Genomic DNA, 18,941 nt, shown 5'->3' with positions numbered 1-18,941 from the left:
TACCAGCCGTCAGCTACTTAGAAAAGGATCCTGGTGTGGAAAGTAATATTAAATAAGTTCTAACAACAGCTTATCAAGCTTGAACGCGCTGCTGTTGTTTAGTGCAACATCCGCTGGTTTCCTCTTTCTGGCAAAAGTGGGCCAAAAACAAACAAGAGAGACGGGAGTCGCGACAGAAAAGCCGATCAGTTGATCATTGATCAGTTTCATGATTTCAAGTAGCAACAGTAGAGGGAGGGAGAGAAGAAGAGGCAGTTGCTCCATATATCGGTTGTTAAGCTTAACGTGGGAATGCTTTACAAACATTCCGAGACGAACTTACACACTTGCTTTACTTCTCTGGGATAGCTTTGTCGGAGAGGAAATGCTGGTTTGGAAGCACATAGCAAGGCTCCAAATGCTCAGGGAGACCACCGACAGGTCTGGCACACCGCAGCCGCTCTATCACGCGAGACATACTTCTCCGACGTGCTAAGGTCATGAGTTGGATTACGTCATGTCGCAAGTTTTGTGAGATGCTTTTGTGATACTTAATGGATCGATTACATTTTTTGTTTCTTTCTGATATCCGATCCAGTAATTTAGGTCAGTATCGGACCGATACCGATACTTAATATTGGATTGGTCCATCCCTATTTAAGACATGTACATGTGACTGACAAGTTGCTGCAGTATAGGCAAATACTCATAATCAGAGGCTTCAGAATACGACTCTACAAAATGCTGGGTGATGTGACATTGGCTACATTCACCTTTTGTATGCAAACTAATCTATGAGTATATAAAAAAAATAAAAAATAAAACCTGTGATGGGGATGTCTGACTTGTTGAGGTCAACATGTCGGTAACAGTGGAACCTGTACTAGATTAAATTAAAGCAGTGTTTGTGTCAGACAAATAAAAAGTGTGCAAACCTTTAAAGTACAGAAAGTGTAGTATTGAGTAAAAACTAGAAGAGTGTGGGTCCTTCCAGTGAACAAAGCAGAATAAAGCTGAGGATAACAGTTACATTGTCTGTGAAGAGAGAACTAAGTTAAGTTTACGTCTTCCTTTTTAAATCCTCATATTTCACAGTTTGTTATTAACCTGCTTATTAATTCCATCAAAGTTTAGATAAAAATAAAACAAATAAAACATCTGAACTAATTTCCACAGGCAGGTGGAATATGTTGGTTGTATAAGCGGCCAGAAAAGGATGTTTCAAAATTTCTGAATGGATACAAAATCATGCTCTAGGGTTAATTAGTAAATTCATTTCCATTCTGAATTCCAAACTATTAATGATAACTGATTACTCTAATTTTCTCAGTTAAGAAATTAGCATATGTAAACCACCTTGCCAAATATAGTGGCAGCACACTGATGTTAATAGAGTGCACCTGATGCCTCTATGGGTAGATTTAATCACTAAATCAGCTTTCTGGTTGATGGAACACAAAGTCCATTTTTCTATCCCAAACTGCACTTCAGCCTCAGTGAGTTACTTGTTGCTTGAATGAATATATTTAATATATTTTTCTATTTAAGATAAGTGAAGAATCTGTAGTTCTTTTCTTATTGTAAATCAAGATCCATGTAATGTCAGGGAAGAGGAGAAATTTTCTTTTTTGTCACTGACTACAAACCTCGTTAAAAACAACAACTGTTTCCTCTTTTCACACATGCAAAGCTTTAAAGTGCAACTTTAAAAGATATCCATAGAGAAATGGAGACAAAAAGTATTGTCTGTGTAATTCCCCTTGATTTCTCTCATTTGAAATTCCAGTTACAGAGAAGGAAGTCACTGAGGTTAGAGGAACTGACAGTCCCTGAGGCGGTGGCCAGTTAGCTTTGTTATTAAACCGCTCTTTACTGGTCAGCCCAGAGGTCTCTAGGCAAAAAAATGTTTTGTTTGTAATGCAACCTTGTATAATGGCCTGCTTGACAGAATGTAATTAGAGCAAGCAGTGCTTTTCTTGGCTATGCCTGTTAGTTCCACAGGCAGATCCATAGCCACATCCCCCAAGTCCTGCTCATTAATGAATCTGCTCCTGCTGGGGCTATTGATGGCCACTGCCTTTCTGGAAGATCATTATTAGAGAATTCCATAGGACAGCTGAAATACATTATGTATGAACTCATTGCTCAGCATCATCTGTTTTCTGCATCTGAAAACAGTTGCATAAGGCACTGGATTATGTATAATGACTGAATGAAGTGCATAAAGTTAATTTACCCATTAGCATGACTGAGTAAGTTTTCGTGTCACGTTATGATTAAATATGTCTTTAATTACAGTGGCTTAACATGTAGTTAATGTATCATAACATGCACACCAACAGGACATGGGAGAGCAGAGGATTTACACTTTAACGTTTACTGACGCAACGCAATAATTATAAATACACAAGACTATAACTCTGCCCTGCAGAGTTTCAACAGATGAGTGACATAGTTGACTTCTTTCAGGCTATCTTTTTAAAATCTATGCATTTCTATCCATTTTGAATATTAATTAATAATCCCCCATTAATTTACTCCTCAGTCACTAGAGTATTGATGCCAAAGTAATGGGTCACATACAGCCCGAATTTGATCTTGAGTATGTATACCAGGCCGGTAACCTAAAGACGCTACAGTCATACAAGACGATGGACAGCCTGAGAGGAAAACACAACAGCTTCAGTTTTTGCTGTTGTAAACTAAAGGCACACCTCCTTGGATTGACCACCTTACAGTAGTTTGACCTGCAAGTCATTGGTAATATCTTTGGAAACCCACTGCTGTGGTATGGTCCAGTTTTAAGAACTGACGATCTAAATAGATAGTGAAAGAAACAAGAAGTATGTCATTTAATTGTTTATCTATTACCTTTTGGCAATTTTGTAGTAAGATTGACCATGGGACAGGTCTTTATCAGTAGAAAAACCTATAAAACTAAAATTGAGGTCCCCCTTCACATTTTCCAAAGCTGCCCAGTGGGCCAGATTGCAGTCTTTTGCAAGCTCATTCTGGCCCCCGGGCCTTATGTTTGGTACCCTTGGTCTAGAAAAAGTGACCTTCTTTGCAGTTCCAGATCCAGCAGGACATAGGTTTGATACCACTACACTCGATACCACTACATTATCCCCAATCAATTTCTGCTATATTAGTGGTTCAAAGTAGTAGCACTACCACTGTAATACAGACTAGGAAGTTACTGATATGCCACTAACCTTAAGCAGGAGCCAGCAGAAGATGGGTGCACTGTGGCTTCAAAGGGACTACCTTAGTCAATAGCAATACTCAGGCAAGCTGTAAAGTTAAAACAATGCTCATTTAGTAATAAGGGAAAGAAACTGTGCAGAGAAAATATTCCCCACACCATTATACTACCACTACCAGTCTGAATGGTCAATACAAGACAGGATGTTGCCTGCCACCTGAAGGCAACATTTTTGGTGAGCTTGTATCAATTGTAGCCTCAGCCTCCTCTTCGTAGCCAACAGTGGCACCTGGTGTGGTCATCTACAACTGAAGCTCATTGGCTTTAAGGTTAAATGTATTGTGCATTCAGGGATGCTCTTCTGCACACCTTGGTTGCAGTTACTCACTGCCTTCCTATCAGCTCAAAGCAATGTTGCCATCCTACTTTGACCTCTGGCATCAAAAAAAAAAAAAAAAAAAATCCCATCAGCAGTTTCTGAAAAAACTCAGATGAGCCTATCTGGCACAAAGAACACCGCCATGTTCAAGAAATTCAAAGTCACTTAAATCACCTTTCTTCCCAAGACTGTTGCTTGGTTTGAACTTCAGTAGGTAACATCAGGTGGTATTATCACCTCACATGGCAGCAGAAGTGCTGTGAACCGACGGTGTACGTAAACGTAAAAGAATATTTTCCATGTAGGCCACAGGTACAGGCGTATAGTTTTCCACAGAAGGCTTTAGCATTGTGTTCTCCACATGTTCATTTGCAGCTGATGAGAAACTGATAGATTATAATTTCTGAAAAATGAAAGCGATATCCTTGTATCAGTGGCGACAGCTGAGTAACTTCCCATTCATGTATTGTTGTAATGTCCCTACCCTCAGGTCACACTGAAGGCTGGTAAATATTGGTGGGTCTGTTGTGCTGATTGTATTGTTTACACAGCAGCCAGATGCTAAAGATTGACAACTAAACAAAGAGGCAGCGCAAGGAAGCACACAACCTAAATTCTATTGATTTAATGTTATGGAGCTGAGTGTCACACCGATAAGGCCACATTGTTGGAGAACTGCGGTCATATAGAATTCAAGCCGCACGTTCACATCACAGACATATTTTTGTAGCACTGCAGCCGCTGCTTTGCACTTTCTATACAGGTAAGGTGCGTATTGATATTCATTATGAATCAACTGTGGTAAGGAAGCAAGGAATGTAGTTTGACTCTGAACCAGTAATACAATTCAGGTTATACATACCATACATATTAGCTACAGCAATCAGACCACATCAAGTGATTACATTATTTATGTGAAGAAAATATGAGGGAAATAAGGAATTCATGTTATGAGCCCAAGGCACAGTAAGTCAGACTATTTGGTCAAATGGTAAAATGTCAGTTGAACTGATTTATTTGTCCTAGCAAGTAATAACACCAATGAAAGGCCATTTCTTATTTGTTCCAATTTAATTTAACAGCTAAGTTTTTCCTGGATGAAAATATTACTTGTGTTTTAATTTCCTAATGCTAAAAGAGAAGAGTTACAAACAAGCAAAAACTTTTGTCTTTTGGTTAAATGTTAAATGTTCAGTTAGTACTAAGGGGGCCAAAACGTGCCAAAAAATATCCCTCACATCATTAAACCATCAAAACCAGACTGAACCATCACAGGATGGATTCATGCTTTTACGTTGTCTTACTGTAGCCTCAGCTTCCGTAGTTAACAGGAGTGAAATCTGGTATGTATCCGTGTGTTGTGTGCTCAGAGATGCTCTTCTGCTTAACGTGGTTGGAATGAGTGCTATTCTGAGTTGCCTAATTATCAGCTACGAGCCATCTGGCTATTCTCCACTCATGTCTAATATCAAAAAGGTATTTTTGACCAGAGAACTGCTGCTCACTGGATATTTTCTCTTTTATGGACCATTCTTTGTAAACCCTAGAGGTGGTTGTGTGGGAAAATACCAGTAGATGAGCAGTTTCTGGCAATAACAATAATGCCACATTTAAACTTAAATTACCTTTCTTCCTCATTCTGATGCTCGGTTTGAAATTCAGCAGGGCATTTTGCCCATGTCTTCATATTCCAATGGACTGACTTGCTGCCTTGTGATTGGCTGATTAGATATTTGTGCTAATGAGCAGTGGAACAGGTGTACCTAACAAACTGTCCGTATAAGTCAAATGAGATTTAATATTATATTGTATTTTTTTATACAACAATAATGTGTTATTTGTGGCATACCTCCTACTTCAAACGATGTTTCATGAAGTCTTACAGTTTAGTTTCAAAGATTAAATGTGGGGGCTATGTGTCTCATCTCAACAAGCGCTTCAAACCTGTTGCTTTATTTAGTCAGCAAATCTGTTGAATATGTCCACAGGTGCTGCAGATGTACCTGCCCTTCTGTGGTATTGCAATCTCCAACGCCCAGCTATTTGCCGCCTCAAGGAAGGAGTATGACAGGAGTCGGGTAAGGGCAACAGGGCCAACCAGGATAATAATCCCCACCTACCCCTAGGATCAGCGGTACTTCCTCCACCCTCATGCTGACATTGAGGCTGAGTATTGATCAGCAGCAGCCCACTTTTTGCCACTGCAGTGGGAATCTCAGAGCAGCATGCAGCCCTGTCTGGACATTTTCTGTGGACCTGTGGAGGGGGATGGGCACATATCCAGCAAGGGGCCTGGTTCATGATCTAAATCTCTTAGGGACCGTTAAGAGATGCACTAATTCATGTCACAGGCATTGATCTGTGATGGAAGAGAACATAATGAGTGCACAGTTCAGTGAGTAGAGAAGAAACCGCATGATTTTTATGTGGTTGTGTATTAAATTCGATTGGCACTCGCTAAGATAAAGGGCCTAATTTTCTTTTATTGGGCAAAGTAATCATATTATATCGTGCTGTTGGTTTATGATTTAGAGATAATGATAATAATCAAGTTTCAATAGCTGAGCGAGGCAAAACATCTTTATTCAAAGGGTCATCACTATTACCTGTTGACCAATTTTTTTTTTATTCAGCCTTTGATTGTTGGGAATAATGCCAGTGGTAACGTTTTCTGTCACTGGTCTTTAGGCACTCCTGGAAGTAGTCAATGACCTGTTTGAAGAACAGACTGACCTGGAGAAGATTGTCAGGAAGATCATGCACCGTGCACAGACACTGCTTAAGTGCGAGCGCTGCTCTGTTCAGTTGCTGGAGGACATTGAGTCACCGGTACTGTTTTTCTCTCTGCTGTCCTGTCATATATGTCAATGCATTTGCGCATGTGCGTTCTTGTTTTTTTGTTTTCTGTTTTCCCCCTTTTTTCCCAGTAAATACTTTGTATGTCCATGAGCTGTTGTGATTTCTTCCCTTTTGCATCTTTCAGGTTGTGAAGTTCACCAAGTCGTTCGAGCTGCTCTCCCCTAAGTGTAGCGCAGACACTGAAAGCAGGTATGTTTCATTCAGAGCACCTCGGTAACATTTGGCCTGATTAAAAAAAAAACCCCTCATACAACCCCCCCTCCATAATTTTCCCTTCCATTTCCTCACTCATCATACCATTACCCTTCTCATTAAATAGTCATATCTGCAACATGGCACCTGTGCATTTGGCACAGAGCCTTTTTGAATCTGCAGAGCGTCCATCAAGGACAAAAAAATCTGTATAAAATTTGACTATTATGTAGTGCTGTGGGAGTAATATGCGGATTCTGAATAGAAGGCATACTGTGGGAGCCCTGCTTAATTGGGTTTTCCAGCTTCTCTCTACAGCTAGGCATGGCTGAGTGGAGAAAGAAAGGTTTAATATTGCGTAGGATGTTTATGGATGAAAAAAAAAAGGCTGAAAAGGAAGACAAATTATCCCCCCAAGTCCTGCACTTGCTGTAACTGATATGGTCACTTTGACATTAATGGTCACTATAACAGTAATTTAAAAATATCATAACACAAGAAATACCAATATTAAAAAATTAGCGATGATGAAAGAAATTTTCAGCCGCTAGACTGGGAAATGTATTCTTTCTGACTGCACGCTCCTTTCCGATATGTGTTGCTACTGTCACATTTTAAATATGAAGCCAGTTTGTAAATAAAACTGCACAAATTCCTGAAGCACCTCTTCCTAAAGGCTCTCATCTCAGTAACAAGAGAGCTAGTGAAATTTATGTGTGTAATTAAATAAATGCATTCGGTGACAAAAGGTGAGGATACTGTAAGATTTCTGATGTGCCTAAAATCCCCAGCTACTCCCACAAGAACAATGTTCCTTTATGAGAGGGATGAACCGAGGAAGACAGAGAGAGAATTAGGAGAGAAACATAGTAAAAATAAAAGAAACAGGAGGTAAGGCAGATTGCCATCACACCCATGTGGTTTATTACTGCTGTGCTGTGGTTCCACATCTACACACAGCTGTATCGCTAGATCAAAGGGATCCAAAAGATCTGACATCTGTGTCGTTCCGTCTTTTTTCTAACCTTAAAAGACAAAATGAGCCACACTGAACATTTACTTTGGCGTATTTGAAAGTAAAAACTCAGTGATGGCACCCTGCAATAAGATGTAAACAGTCTGAATAGTGATGCAGGTGTCTGGCAGAGAGTGGGGGCACCGTCTAATCAGAAAATAGCTCATACTGTATGCTTAACTTTTCATTACTTTCATTACTTTTTAAAAATCAAGTAGCTAAAAATAAGATTGTTTGCTTATTGTAACATTTCTAAATGCGTATAAAGGGGGTCTGACCTGTGCTCATTTCCAGCTCCCTGTTTTATTCTTGGACTCTGCTGGAGCAGCTATGTGTGAATCAAAGTTCATGTTAATCCTTTATAAATGTATTCTACACTGGCTTGTTCCCCGGCTTGAAACAAGTTGTTTTAACTACATTACCTTTCCCTCTAAGCCAGCTTGTTTCTAAAGGTCTGAACAACAGTTTTTTGGGACTGAACCTTTGAACCTTTAGGTCACAAGGATTCATTTCACATATCCTCACCTCATCTCACACAGTCTAATTAAACAAATCTGGTTGAGAACTGGTTGAGTCTTTTGTCATCTATCTTGTTTTTTTTTCTGACCATAGTTTCAAAGACAGCATGGAGAAATCATCTTACTCAGACTGGCTCATCAATAACAGCATTGCGGAGCTGGTGGCTTCCACAGGACTGCCTGTAAACATTAGTGACGCCTATCAGGATCCTCGCTTTGATGCTGAGGTAACCACACAGTAACATACTTCCTAAAGTTCACATCACTAGGATTTAAAAAAAAAAGGTGAAATGATTTGTGGGACTTGTATGAAATACACCTGCTGTGATTGTCTTGCATTGTGATATACACTGAACAAAAATATAAACGCAATACTATTGTTTTTGCTCCCATTCTCCATGGGATGGATGTAGAGACCTAAAATTCATTCCAGATACACAATATAACCATCCCTCCCAAACAGTGGTCACAAATCAGTCCAAATGTGTGGTAGTGGGCACATCTGCTATATTGAGATAATCCATCCCACCTCACAGGTGTGCCACATCAGGATGCTGATCTGACATCATGAGTAGTGCACAGGTGTACCTCAGACTGCCCACAACAAAAGGCCACCCTGGAATGTGCAGTTTTTTGCGCTATTGGGGGTCTGGGGACCCAGAACCGGTCAGTATCTGGTGTGACCACCATTTGCCTCATGCAGTGCAACACATCGTCGCATGGAGTCTATCAGATTGTCAATTGTGGCCTGTGGAATGTTGGTCCACTCCACTTCAATGGCTGTGCGAGGTTGTTGGATATTCGTGGGAACTGGCACACGCTGTCGTATACGCCGGTCAAGCACATCCCGAACATGCTCAATGGGTGACATGTCCGGTGAGTATGCTGGCCATGCAAGAACTGGGACATTCTCAGCTGCCATCTGCCCTGAACAATGTGAACCATGATTCATCCGTGAAGCGCACACCTCTCCAACGTGCCAGACGCCATCGAATGTGAGCATTTGCCCACACAAGTCTGTTACGGCGACGAGCTGGAGTCAGGTCAAGACCCCAGTGAGGACGACGGGCATGCAGTTGAGCGTCCCTGAGACGGTTTCTGACAGTTTGTGCAGAAATTGTTTGGTTGTGCAAACCAATTGTTCCAGCAGCTGTCTGGGTGGCTGGTCTCAGACGATCTTGGAGGTGAACCTGCTGGATGTGGAGGTCCTGGGCTGGTGTGGTTACACGAGGTCTGCGGTTGTGAGGCCGGTTGGATGTGCTGCCATATTCTCTGAAACGCCTGTGGAGACGGCTCATGGTTGAGAAATGAACATTCAATGCACGGGCGACAGATCTGGTTGACATTCCTGCTGTCAGCATGCCAATTGCACGCTCCCTCATTGCTTGTGGCATCTGTGGCATTTTGCTGTGAGACAAAACTGCACATTCCAGGGTGGCCTTTTGTTGTGGGCAGTCTGAGGTACACCTGTGCACTACTCATGATGTCAGATCAGCATCCTGATGTGGCACACCTGTGAGGTGGGATGGATTATCTCAATATAGCAGATGTGCCCACTACCACACATTTGGACTGATTTGTGACCACTGTTTGGGAGGGATGGTTATATTGTGTATCTGGAATGAATTTTAGGTTTCTACGTCCATCCCATGGGGAATGGGAGCAAAAACAAAAGTGTTGCGTTTATATTTTTGTTCAGTGTATTATATACAACGTGAATTCAAAAAGCTGAGACCAATAAAAACATACCTGATTTAAATCTGCCCACTGTGCTCTTCAGAGTCATTTCCTTGTGCACTTCTGGCCTTTTTCACGTGGCCCTGCTTTGTTTGGATAAACCTGTTTTGATCACTTCTCTGTCCTAAAGATATCTTGTAACTCACTGTTTCAAAACTTGAAAAACAGAAGGAAGTTGCAGGGGAGCCAAAACTGCCAAGTAGGACAGGTGGCAAACAGTGATTTTGTTTTCAAAGTTTCACAGCATTGTGAGCAGTCATGTGATGCCACATGTTAGCTGGTCTGAAGCAAATTTTCTACATCAGACACTTGAAGACATTACAGTTCTCCACATTGACAATCTGTTGGGACAAATACATGGCTATGTTGTGTATATGTACGATGGTTTCCTAATAATTTTCACATTAAGCAACTTATTTAAGTTTAACATTTAACCTGGATTCACACAATAGTGAAGTGCTCATATAGATTAAACTGGCTGCCAGTTTTTTGAGCTGGTGAAGCCTCTTGAAAATGTCTTTATAGCTCTCTGCACACATAAACGTACATTTTCCGAAGCTGTTCTTTCTCATTGCACTGCAGGAAATGCTCTACTTAAGACACTTTCACACTAACTGAAATACTCCGTTGGGTTTCGGTGATGGAGAGTGTAGCTGGCGGGTAAAAGTCTGGCTAGTGTCCAGCTGAGTGTGCATACTGCACTTGATCTTCCAAACAGAAGTATTCTGTCAATGCCGCACTTACAATAAAATCATATTCTTAAAATCAGTCTCAAATGCATCAGTTTAATGCAGTAGCCATTCAGAATGGTTGTAATCTGTTTTAAAGGCATTTGAGTGCACATCCTCTGTCCATGCCCTTGCCCCAAAGTGGAGATTTTAAAGAAAGTGATTCAGAACTATTACAGCAATAGCTATAGACTTATGGCTTATAGTTATAAACTTCTGTGCAGTACATCAGTTTCACGTTTTATATTTGGACTATTTTAAACTGCACAGGCAAAAAAACAAAAAAAAAACAAAAAAAACTGCACTGTATAGATGAAGAATAATTATAACTACAAGCAAATTTAACAGGTTTTTCACTCATTTTTTCATGATATTGATGAGGAGAAAAACCCAAAACACTGATCACATAAGAGAATGAAAACATTTTAAATAAAGTAAATAAACATTTATTATTTACATTTTATGTAGAATAATTATAATGTTTTATTCTCCCACTTTTTGCAGGCAGACCAGTTCTCTGACTTCCATATCCGCTCAGTGCTTTGTGTCCCTATATGGAACAGCAACCACCAAATTATTGGTAAGTTCATACACAAAAAATCTTCTAGATTCTCAAATTCTTCTGTTTAAAAGTTTCTGGTGTGGCTGAATGACATTAGATACTAAAGGATGTCTTTAGGCACTTACTAAGGTTCTGGATAGCTTATGTTGCTACAAAGGAATGCAAAATGTCCTAAAATATCATTTTAAAAGTCATTTGTAGAAGGGTCCCTAGCTGGAACCAATAGCAAGAAGTCAAGCCATAAAACATCACCACATTCCACATACCTTTGGCTGCATGCTGTGTTCAATTGCAGTAATTTCATTACCACTAATACTGCACAGGCATGCACCTTTTTGCTGCATAAGGCAGAGAATATAAGAGGGGGAGGGCTTGAAAATTTGTCCAGCCGAGACTGCATGATTAACTCCATGCTGCACCATCACGCCAGACTTAGAGGTGGTTCCCTTCTTCTGGCAGCGTGCTTTGTGTTTGTGAATCAGCCCCAGGCTAACACCACACTGACACTCTGATAAATCATTGATCTCTCGTCTGGCTTTGGCGCTGGATATTGCAAGGAGGAGCGACGATAGCGGCTCTATTCAGTCCACTGAGATCTGACGCGGGAAGCCATTAGTTTTATTTGAGTGCAAAGTGATCAGCATATCTGGTGCAGATGGTTGGTGAAGACCTGTGTGCATCTTTGCGTAGGTGTAAGTGCATTTGTCAGGGAGGGGAGAGGAAGAAGAACACAAAGAGTGAGGAAGAAACACAGTGTGTGGGTGGCACCTGAGGATCTGGAGTGAAAAACCATTAAACAAACAAAGCAGCAGAAGATGAAATTCTTATATCAAGGCTACATTCAGCTAGAAAAATTAAAGCCCTTGTGTCATCCGCAAGGTTCCAGCAGACTCATTCAAAATATAAGCAAAATAAATACTTTAACAATAATAATGATTAGTGAAATCCATCTTAGCATATTATGCATCATTGAAACTGACTTTAATAAAAGCAGATGGCTCACCAGGTATTTTTAATGATTTATTTTCCTGAATTTAATGAATATCTTTTAAAAAAAAAACAATTATTTTGCTATCCAGATAAACAGAGAGAACAAAACATTTTTTTTATTATACTTAAATCCCTAGTCCCTTTAATGTAGTACACTGTGTACACTACCTATTTATTTGTGTAGTATGTGTTTTGACAGCGTAGTTTTGTCTGAAGTCTGAATCACGTTTGTAGCACCTTCTCAATCTTAAAATGCAAAAACCACAGCCCAACAGTTCTACCCAACTTTGGACCAATTTCTAAATTCTTTATTTCCATAGTATCCCTGTATTTAACTGGGAGAAGCGTTTCAGTTTATGTGGGGTTCCTCAGGTGTCTGTTCTTGGCCCAAGTTCAATCATGAGAAAGCGTGGCCCCTCACTTCCTTTTTATGCAGATGATTCTCAAAATTAAATCTTGATTTTAAGATTTTATTCTTAGTTTTTTCCCGAGTGACAGGAGAAGGGAGCCGGAGATCGACAGACGGATTGGTGCTGCGGCCGCAGTGATGCGGATGTTGTACCGGTCCCAGGATACGCTGGAGAGATTATATCTCTTGGCTGGCCTGGGAATGTCTTGGTGTTCCCCTGGACAAGCTGGAGGAGGTGGCTGGGGAGAGGGAGGTCTGGGCTTCTCTGCTTAGGCTGCTGACCTGGCCCCAGATAAGCGGAAGAACATGGATGGATGGATGGATGGATGTTTTTAAGTGTTTGCCTGGGTTGGTGCTGCGTACCTCACTGATTGTTTGCCCCTGCATGCTCCCACTTTACCAGTGGGGTCTGGTGAACAGATGCTCCTAGCTGTCGTGAGGTTCAGAATAAAACATGGAGCCGATTGGGTCTTCACAGAAGCTGCTCCTAAATTGTGTAACAAACTGCCTCTTCACATCACATCGGGATCTCCCCAACATTAGAAACTTTTAAAGCCGCTTGAAAACCCACTTTCATACTTTGGCTTTTAAACCAGACTGCGTTTTGATTGCTTTTGATTTATATTGTTTTATTATTTCAGCCGCACTTACAGGATCAGCTGTTTTTTTTAAAAACTGTTTTGTAAAAATAAATCTGACTTGACATGAGTCCACTTTATAGAAAGTTGCCATAGACTCAAGCGCTCATTGCTGCACTGTTGCTTGTTTCCACCTTTTCTGGGATTTTTGCATTGGGAAGAAGATTTAAACACATCTGTTATGGTACAAAGAATCGGCACAGGCGCTATCCCCGCATCTAAAACTGTAGCAGTTCATTTGTTTCCATTTAGCATTTAGCACTAAAGGCCTCCTTCTCCTAACAGTTATTTATTTATTCATTTATTTTTTGGGATGTTCTACAGGAGCTAAAATGAATAACCTCTGGAATTCAATCTAAATTATAAGGAAAATTATTGGAAAACTTTTTTTCATTCAACTTCTTTTTTTTTGTCATCAACAATTTTTATTTATTTCATTTTAAACTTCAATAACAGAACTTAAGAATAACTACATAAATAAATAGTTTAAAAAACAAACAAACAAAAACAAACAACAACAAAACAAAACAAAACACAACAACAGAAACAAAACAAAACAAAAAAACCCAAAGGAAAGTTATCCTATCCGGTTGTTCAGTCTGACGTCACTAGCCGTGTCTGGGTCTAAACTCCGCTGCAGGTCCATATATCAAACGATCATATGGCATTACTGAGAGTTGAAAAACTGTCTAAAGTCTTTCATCTTTAATAAAATGATCAGCGTTCTGCTCTACCAGGTGTAACAATTGAGTTTAACATCCAGGCATCCATGAAAACGGAATTTATGACATTTAAAGGAGTTAGAAATTAGCAGGGAGTTAGCTCGCTAGCTTCTATCTAAATACAATATAGCATGTCCTGACTGCGGGGTTTTGTAAACAAATTAAAACGTACAGCTCTGTTATCACTTCCAGCATAAATGAAGACAGAAAACTAAACAGCAGTGACGTTTGTAGGGTTACTGAAGTTGGGCTAGCTGGTATATAATGATGTGCTGCGTGACCGCTAGCGACACAGCTACGTTAGCATAATATAAACAAGCTAACTTTTTTTCCACTCGATAAAAGTTACCGTGAGTGTTCTCGGTGGTCAGGAACAAATGTAATCGCATGGCAGGATGCTGTAAAAGGACCAAACTTCAGCCAGGAGAACAACTGAGATAATCCATCCACAATACGAGGTTAGTCATTCATAGGGTTGCCAACTCCCTGAAAAATAAATAAGGGACACCTCGTGGCCAGGGCCGGGCGACCCAGTTGTCTTCACCCTTCCCAGTGTGGTGAATTTTCTAGCTCTTTTTTTGTGTGTGAAATTATTTTTTTAACCATTTGACTTGAAGTTGATTTAAGTAGATGCATATTCTATTCTTTGTGATATGAACACATGTGAAACAAATGATCATTTAGCCATTTATTTTTAGCTCAAAATGACAACATTAACACAGTAAAACAGGTCTCTTTCTTAAACAGAAGCCTGTCATGCTTAACTTTTGAGAATATAAGTAAATCTTTCTTTAAAAGCACTCTGTCCTGCTTAACTTAAAATAATAGAAAACAATAGAAAGAAAAATATTCTTGTAACAGTGCACATTTAGTGCATTTAGTACAATTGGCTTCAGTTGTAGTGATGGGTCGTTCGCGAACGAAATGGCTCTTAGACCCGACTCTTTGACGTGAACGACGCGAGCCGGGTCCTTATCGCGAGCCGTCACGTGGGTTTTTTTTTTTTTTTTTCTTTCTCTCAGCCTCTCTCTCGCACTTTTTTTCCGCTTCACTCTGCACGCGAGCCTTGTGCTTTACGCTGGGCAGAGGGGGGAGGGGCGGTAGTTACACTCAGTAGCACAGGAACAGAGCCAGAGAGAGAGAAAGAGAGGCAGGGACAACAACATTAGAAAGGTATAGTAATCATCCACAACTATTTTCAGTTGCAGATGATAAAGGATTGAGAAAGTTTATTCATGCAGGTCCATATGACAGAGAATATGCATGTTCTTTTAGTTTTCATATTATAATTTATATTTAATTGTGTTGTGGTTTGCAGTGTTTTGTGTTCTTTTCACTTTAAATTTGTGAAAGGAAAAAGCTGAAAATTTAAATAGTTAAAAGTTGAAATGTGAATAGTTGATTTTTGTATTATATGATTTATTTATTACATTTTATGTGGAGTGAATAAATAAAAGTATATTTACGGTGGCCCCTAGAGACAAAGCACATACAAACTTCAAATCACGTATGAACTCTGAAGCATGTACAAACTCCAAAACACGTAAAAACACGTACAAACTCCAAAACACGTAAAAACTCCAAAACACGTACAAACTCCGAAGCACGTAAAAACTCAGAAGCACATAAAAACTCAAAACACGTACAAAAGACAACAGAAGTGCTCCAGGATGCTGGGCGCAGTGTTGAGCCTTTGTTATCTTGTGGCTACACAAGCCAGCAAGTACCAACGACCGGATTTGGTGTGTGGTAATAACAGGTAAATGAACTTTTTTTTAAATTATTTGAATATATATATGAGTGCCTGTGTATAAATACACAAACAATACACACATGCTTTCAATTGTGTAATTTAAGTGATCTAGTAACTCGGCTTTGGAAGTTCAGTTCATGCTAGAAATGTGTTTTGGAGTTTGTACGTGTTTTGTCTCTAGGGGCCACCGCATATATTTATATATAAACATATATAAATAAAACCACTTGTTTTTATGTTAGTAATTCCTTTTGTGCATAATTTTATATTATTGTTAATAATAAATTAATTAAAGCAACAAAACAACCTGAAGAGCCGGTTCGGAGCCGAAAGAGCCGGCTCTTTTTAGTGAGCCGAACCGAAAGAGCCGGATCTCTAAAAAGAGCCGGAAATCCCATCACTATTCAGTTGAGGTATTATTTCAGCTTTTCTAATGCTAATCAGCTGCTCCTGTTTGTAAACCCGCTTGTTCCCATGATTACGCATCTTAACTCATCATCATTATTCATCTATGTATTACTTTTATGTATTAGTCATCAATTTGTTGTAATCATCTATCCTTGCAGTTGTTTATTACACAAAATAAATTATATTATCACACTTCTGGCCACATAGCGCTGATATTCACTGCACATGCCCATATTAACGTTTTCCAGCCAGGTGTTTTGCTTTTCCCATTCTTCCCTTTCTCTGAGGGGAACAAACATTGCTGCTCTAATGCTGGGCTCACACTGTGCGATTTTTGGCCCATTTTGAGCCGATTTTTGAGTGATCGGACCGATTTTGACCTTCATCGTGCGTCGTGTAGTATACGTGGGGTAACGAGAAGTGATTAACACCTCACGACCAGCTCCCGATCATCAATCGCTCGTGAGGCTGTGCAGCGTGTGATCTGGACACAAGCGATGGAGGCACAACTTGTAGAACTTTGGAAAGCTCATCCGAGCCTTTTCGATGTGGCATCACAAAATTATCACGACCACAACAACCGTGAAAATAGTTGGATTTACACTGCTGCTCAATCACAGCTGCCTGATCAATGTTTTTCATTAGCAATTTAGCAAAGTTGATGGTAGTGGTGTGTCTGTGTGAGTGAAAGACAGAGAGAGCGAGCGACAGATTTTCTGTTATAACCTTCATGTTATGGAGGCACAGTGTGCGCACTCAGGTCGCATCAGAGCATCGGGCCGTATAGTGTGAGAGTACATCGTGACATACGAACTTCTAACCCCTGCGAGTCAATCGTGCAGTTTGAGCAGGAGCTGAATAACGTGACTGAAAAAAATCGCACAGTGTTTGCCCAGCTTTAGGTGTACTGTCATCCGAGACTTGCACCGCAGAGTCGGCGTTTGTTCCCCTGTTGGCCATGCTTCTTGTTGTGGTCATCTGTTGTCTTCCGGTATTTTCTCCGCAAGCGACCTTTCCTCGACCAATGAGATGAGCGGTAATCTGAATTGTCATACTCGAATTGTCATAAGTGTGCTGTCAGCTCATTGGTCACAAAGCAGGAGAGGGGCTGGGAATTATGTTTTCAAACAAAGTGTTAATTCCATAAACATTTATAGACTACTTTTGATTCTCACTGTATTACGGGACAAAGTGCGTCCCTTATTAGCTCAATACGGGACGTGTACTTTTGTTTCGAAATACGGGACGATTCCGTATTTTAAGGGACGGTTGGCAACCCTAGTCATTCATATACTGCTGCATGGGCTGGGCTGTAGTTACATCCTAAGGTTTTAAAAACTGAGCTTAAATAAATGATTAGCGGTAATAAAAGCCGAGGGAGATCAACAGTGATCACTGACTGTTTTAGGAGCTTTTTGAGATCAAATAGAAGAAAATACATAACATTAAACATGTTAACAACACAAAAGCCATATTAAACGCAGACTACTTTAGACCCGGAAGTAGGATTCGTCGCGTCATCACTGAACAACCGGATTCTTTCTTCGCACACCAATCCCCACACCACCACTCTATCATTACTCTTCTGTTCTTCAAGTTACAGAAAGCCAGCTTGTAAAGGGGGACCAAATACAATCATATTGATGCAATTTATCTAATAAACCATAAGTCACTTTTTCATAAGACGCCAACTTAGCCGTTGTCTTTAGCCACTCTTCATAGGGAGGGGGGTTCTTTTTCCGCCAATGTCTTAGTAGGACCCGTTTGGCCGTAGTAAGAGCCAGAATAATCCATCTTTTTGTATAACTAGAAAAATCTCCATCAGAAAGTTCTGTGGTTATACCAAGTATGGACAGTTTTGGTGAGATACCAAATCTCCTTTTTAAAACACTGAAAATTACCTCCATTATATTTTCCCACCAATCTCGAAGTGCCGAACAGCTCCATAAGATATGTAAAATCGAGGCATTTTGACCATCACATCTCCAACATTTGTCCGTAGAGGCCAGGTTCCATTTATACAATTGTTGCGGTGTTCGATGCCACCTATGGATTATCTTAAATTGAATAAATCTACTGCCTGTTTCTTTATACATAGTATTAACACTTTGAAAACATGAATCCCATTCAACTGAAGATATGTCCAATGCCATGTCCTGGGCCCAGTAGCCCTTAACTTTAAGGAGAGGGTCAGCTGACCGTTCTTGCAATAAGTGATAAATCTTAGAGGTAATGCCTTTACCCAAGGGTGATCTTGAGAGCAGGACTTCCACAGGGCTGCCCACAGGACAACTCAAGGGGGTTCCCAGCCACTTCGATAATGAACTATGTATTTGGACATATCTCCAGAATTGATTACGCTTCAACTTATATAACTCCACAATTTTATCAAAGCTTAAAAAACATTTAGTCCCACAGTCAAATAAATCTGATACATTAAGGATGCCTGCTTTACGCCACTGTAGCCAGTCAACCGATGTCCCTCCAATTAAAATTCTTTTATTCCCCCATAAGGTTGCCGAAGGTGATTTAATAAAGTCCCAGCGACCTGCCCTATGTAATTTACACCACAATGTCTTCGCGTTTGCAATTATAGGATGGGTAGTTTTATGACTGGTATCAAACAGCTCCCTCCAAGGAGAAATACCGCCATTAACTTCCGTCTCTATATGGGACCAGATGGGTTTAACTGGTGCAGTAGGTAACCAAGCTCTAAGTTGTTTCACGTTCATCACCCAATAATACCATTGGAAATTAGGCAATGAAAAACCTCCTTGTTTTACACTCGCTTGAAGTTTCCTAATACTTAAACGATGTGGTGAACTACCCCAAAGAAACTGCCGGATC

The 18,941-nt window shown here is 40.2% G+C and overlaps 1 protein-coding gene across 1 annotated transcript in view; it reads left to right on the top strand.

The window, feature by feature from the left end:
- Nucleotides 1–18,941, top strand: part of pde11a (phosphodiesterase 11a) — a 58,059-nt gene that overhangs the window by 8,302 nt on the left and 30,816 nt on the right. Inside the window, exons 3-7 of the mRNA XM_080902493.1 lie at nucleotides 5,552–5,641; nucleotides 6,252–6,392; nucleotides 6,547–6,611; nucleotides 8,242–8,374; nucleotides 11,117–11,192. Coding sequence (XP_080758619.1) covers nucleotides 5,552–5,641; nucleotides 6,252–6,392; nucleotides 6,547–6,611; nucleotides 8,242–8,374; nucleotides 11,117–11,192 — 505 coding nt within the window. The remainder of the gene's footprint in view (nucleotides 1–5,551; nucleotides 5,642–6,251; nucleotides 6,393–6,546; nucleotides 6,612–8,241; nucleotides 8,375–11,116; nucleotides 11,193–18,941) is intronic.

This window comes from Rhamphochromis sp. 'chilingali', assembly GCF_963969265.1.
Source record: "Rhamphochromis sp. 'chilingali' genome assembly, chromosome: 14".
NCBI lineage: Eukaryota > Metazoa > Chordata > Actinopteri > Cichliformes > Cichlidae > Rhamphochromis > Rhamphochromis sp. 'chilingali'.
Note: the sequence above shows the minus strand (reverse complement) of the source record. Positions and strands in the feature narration are given on the sequence as shown.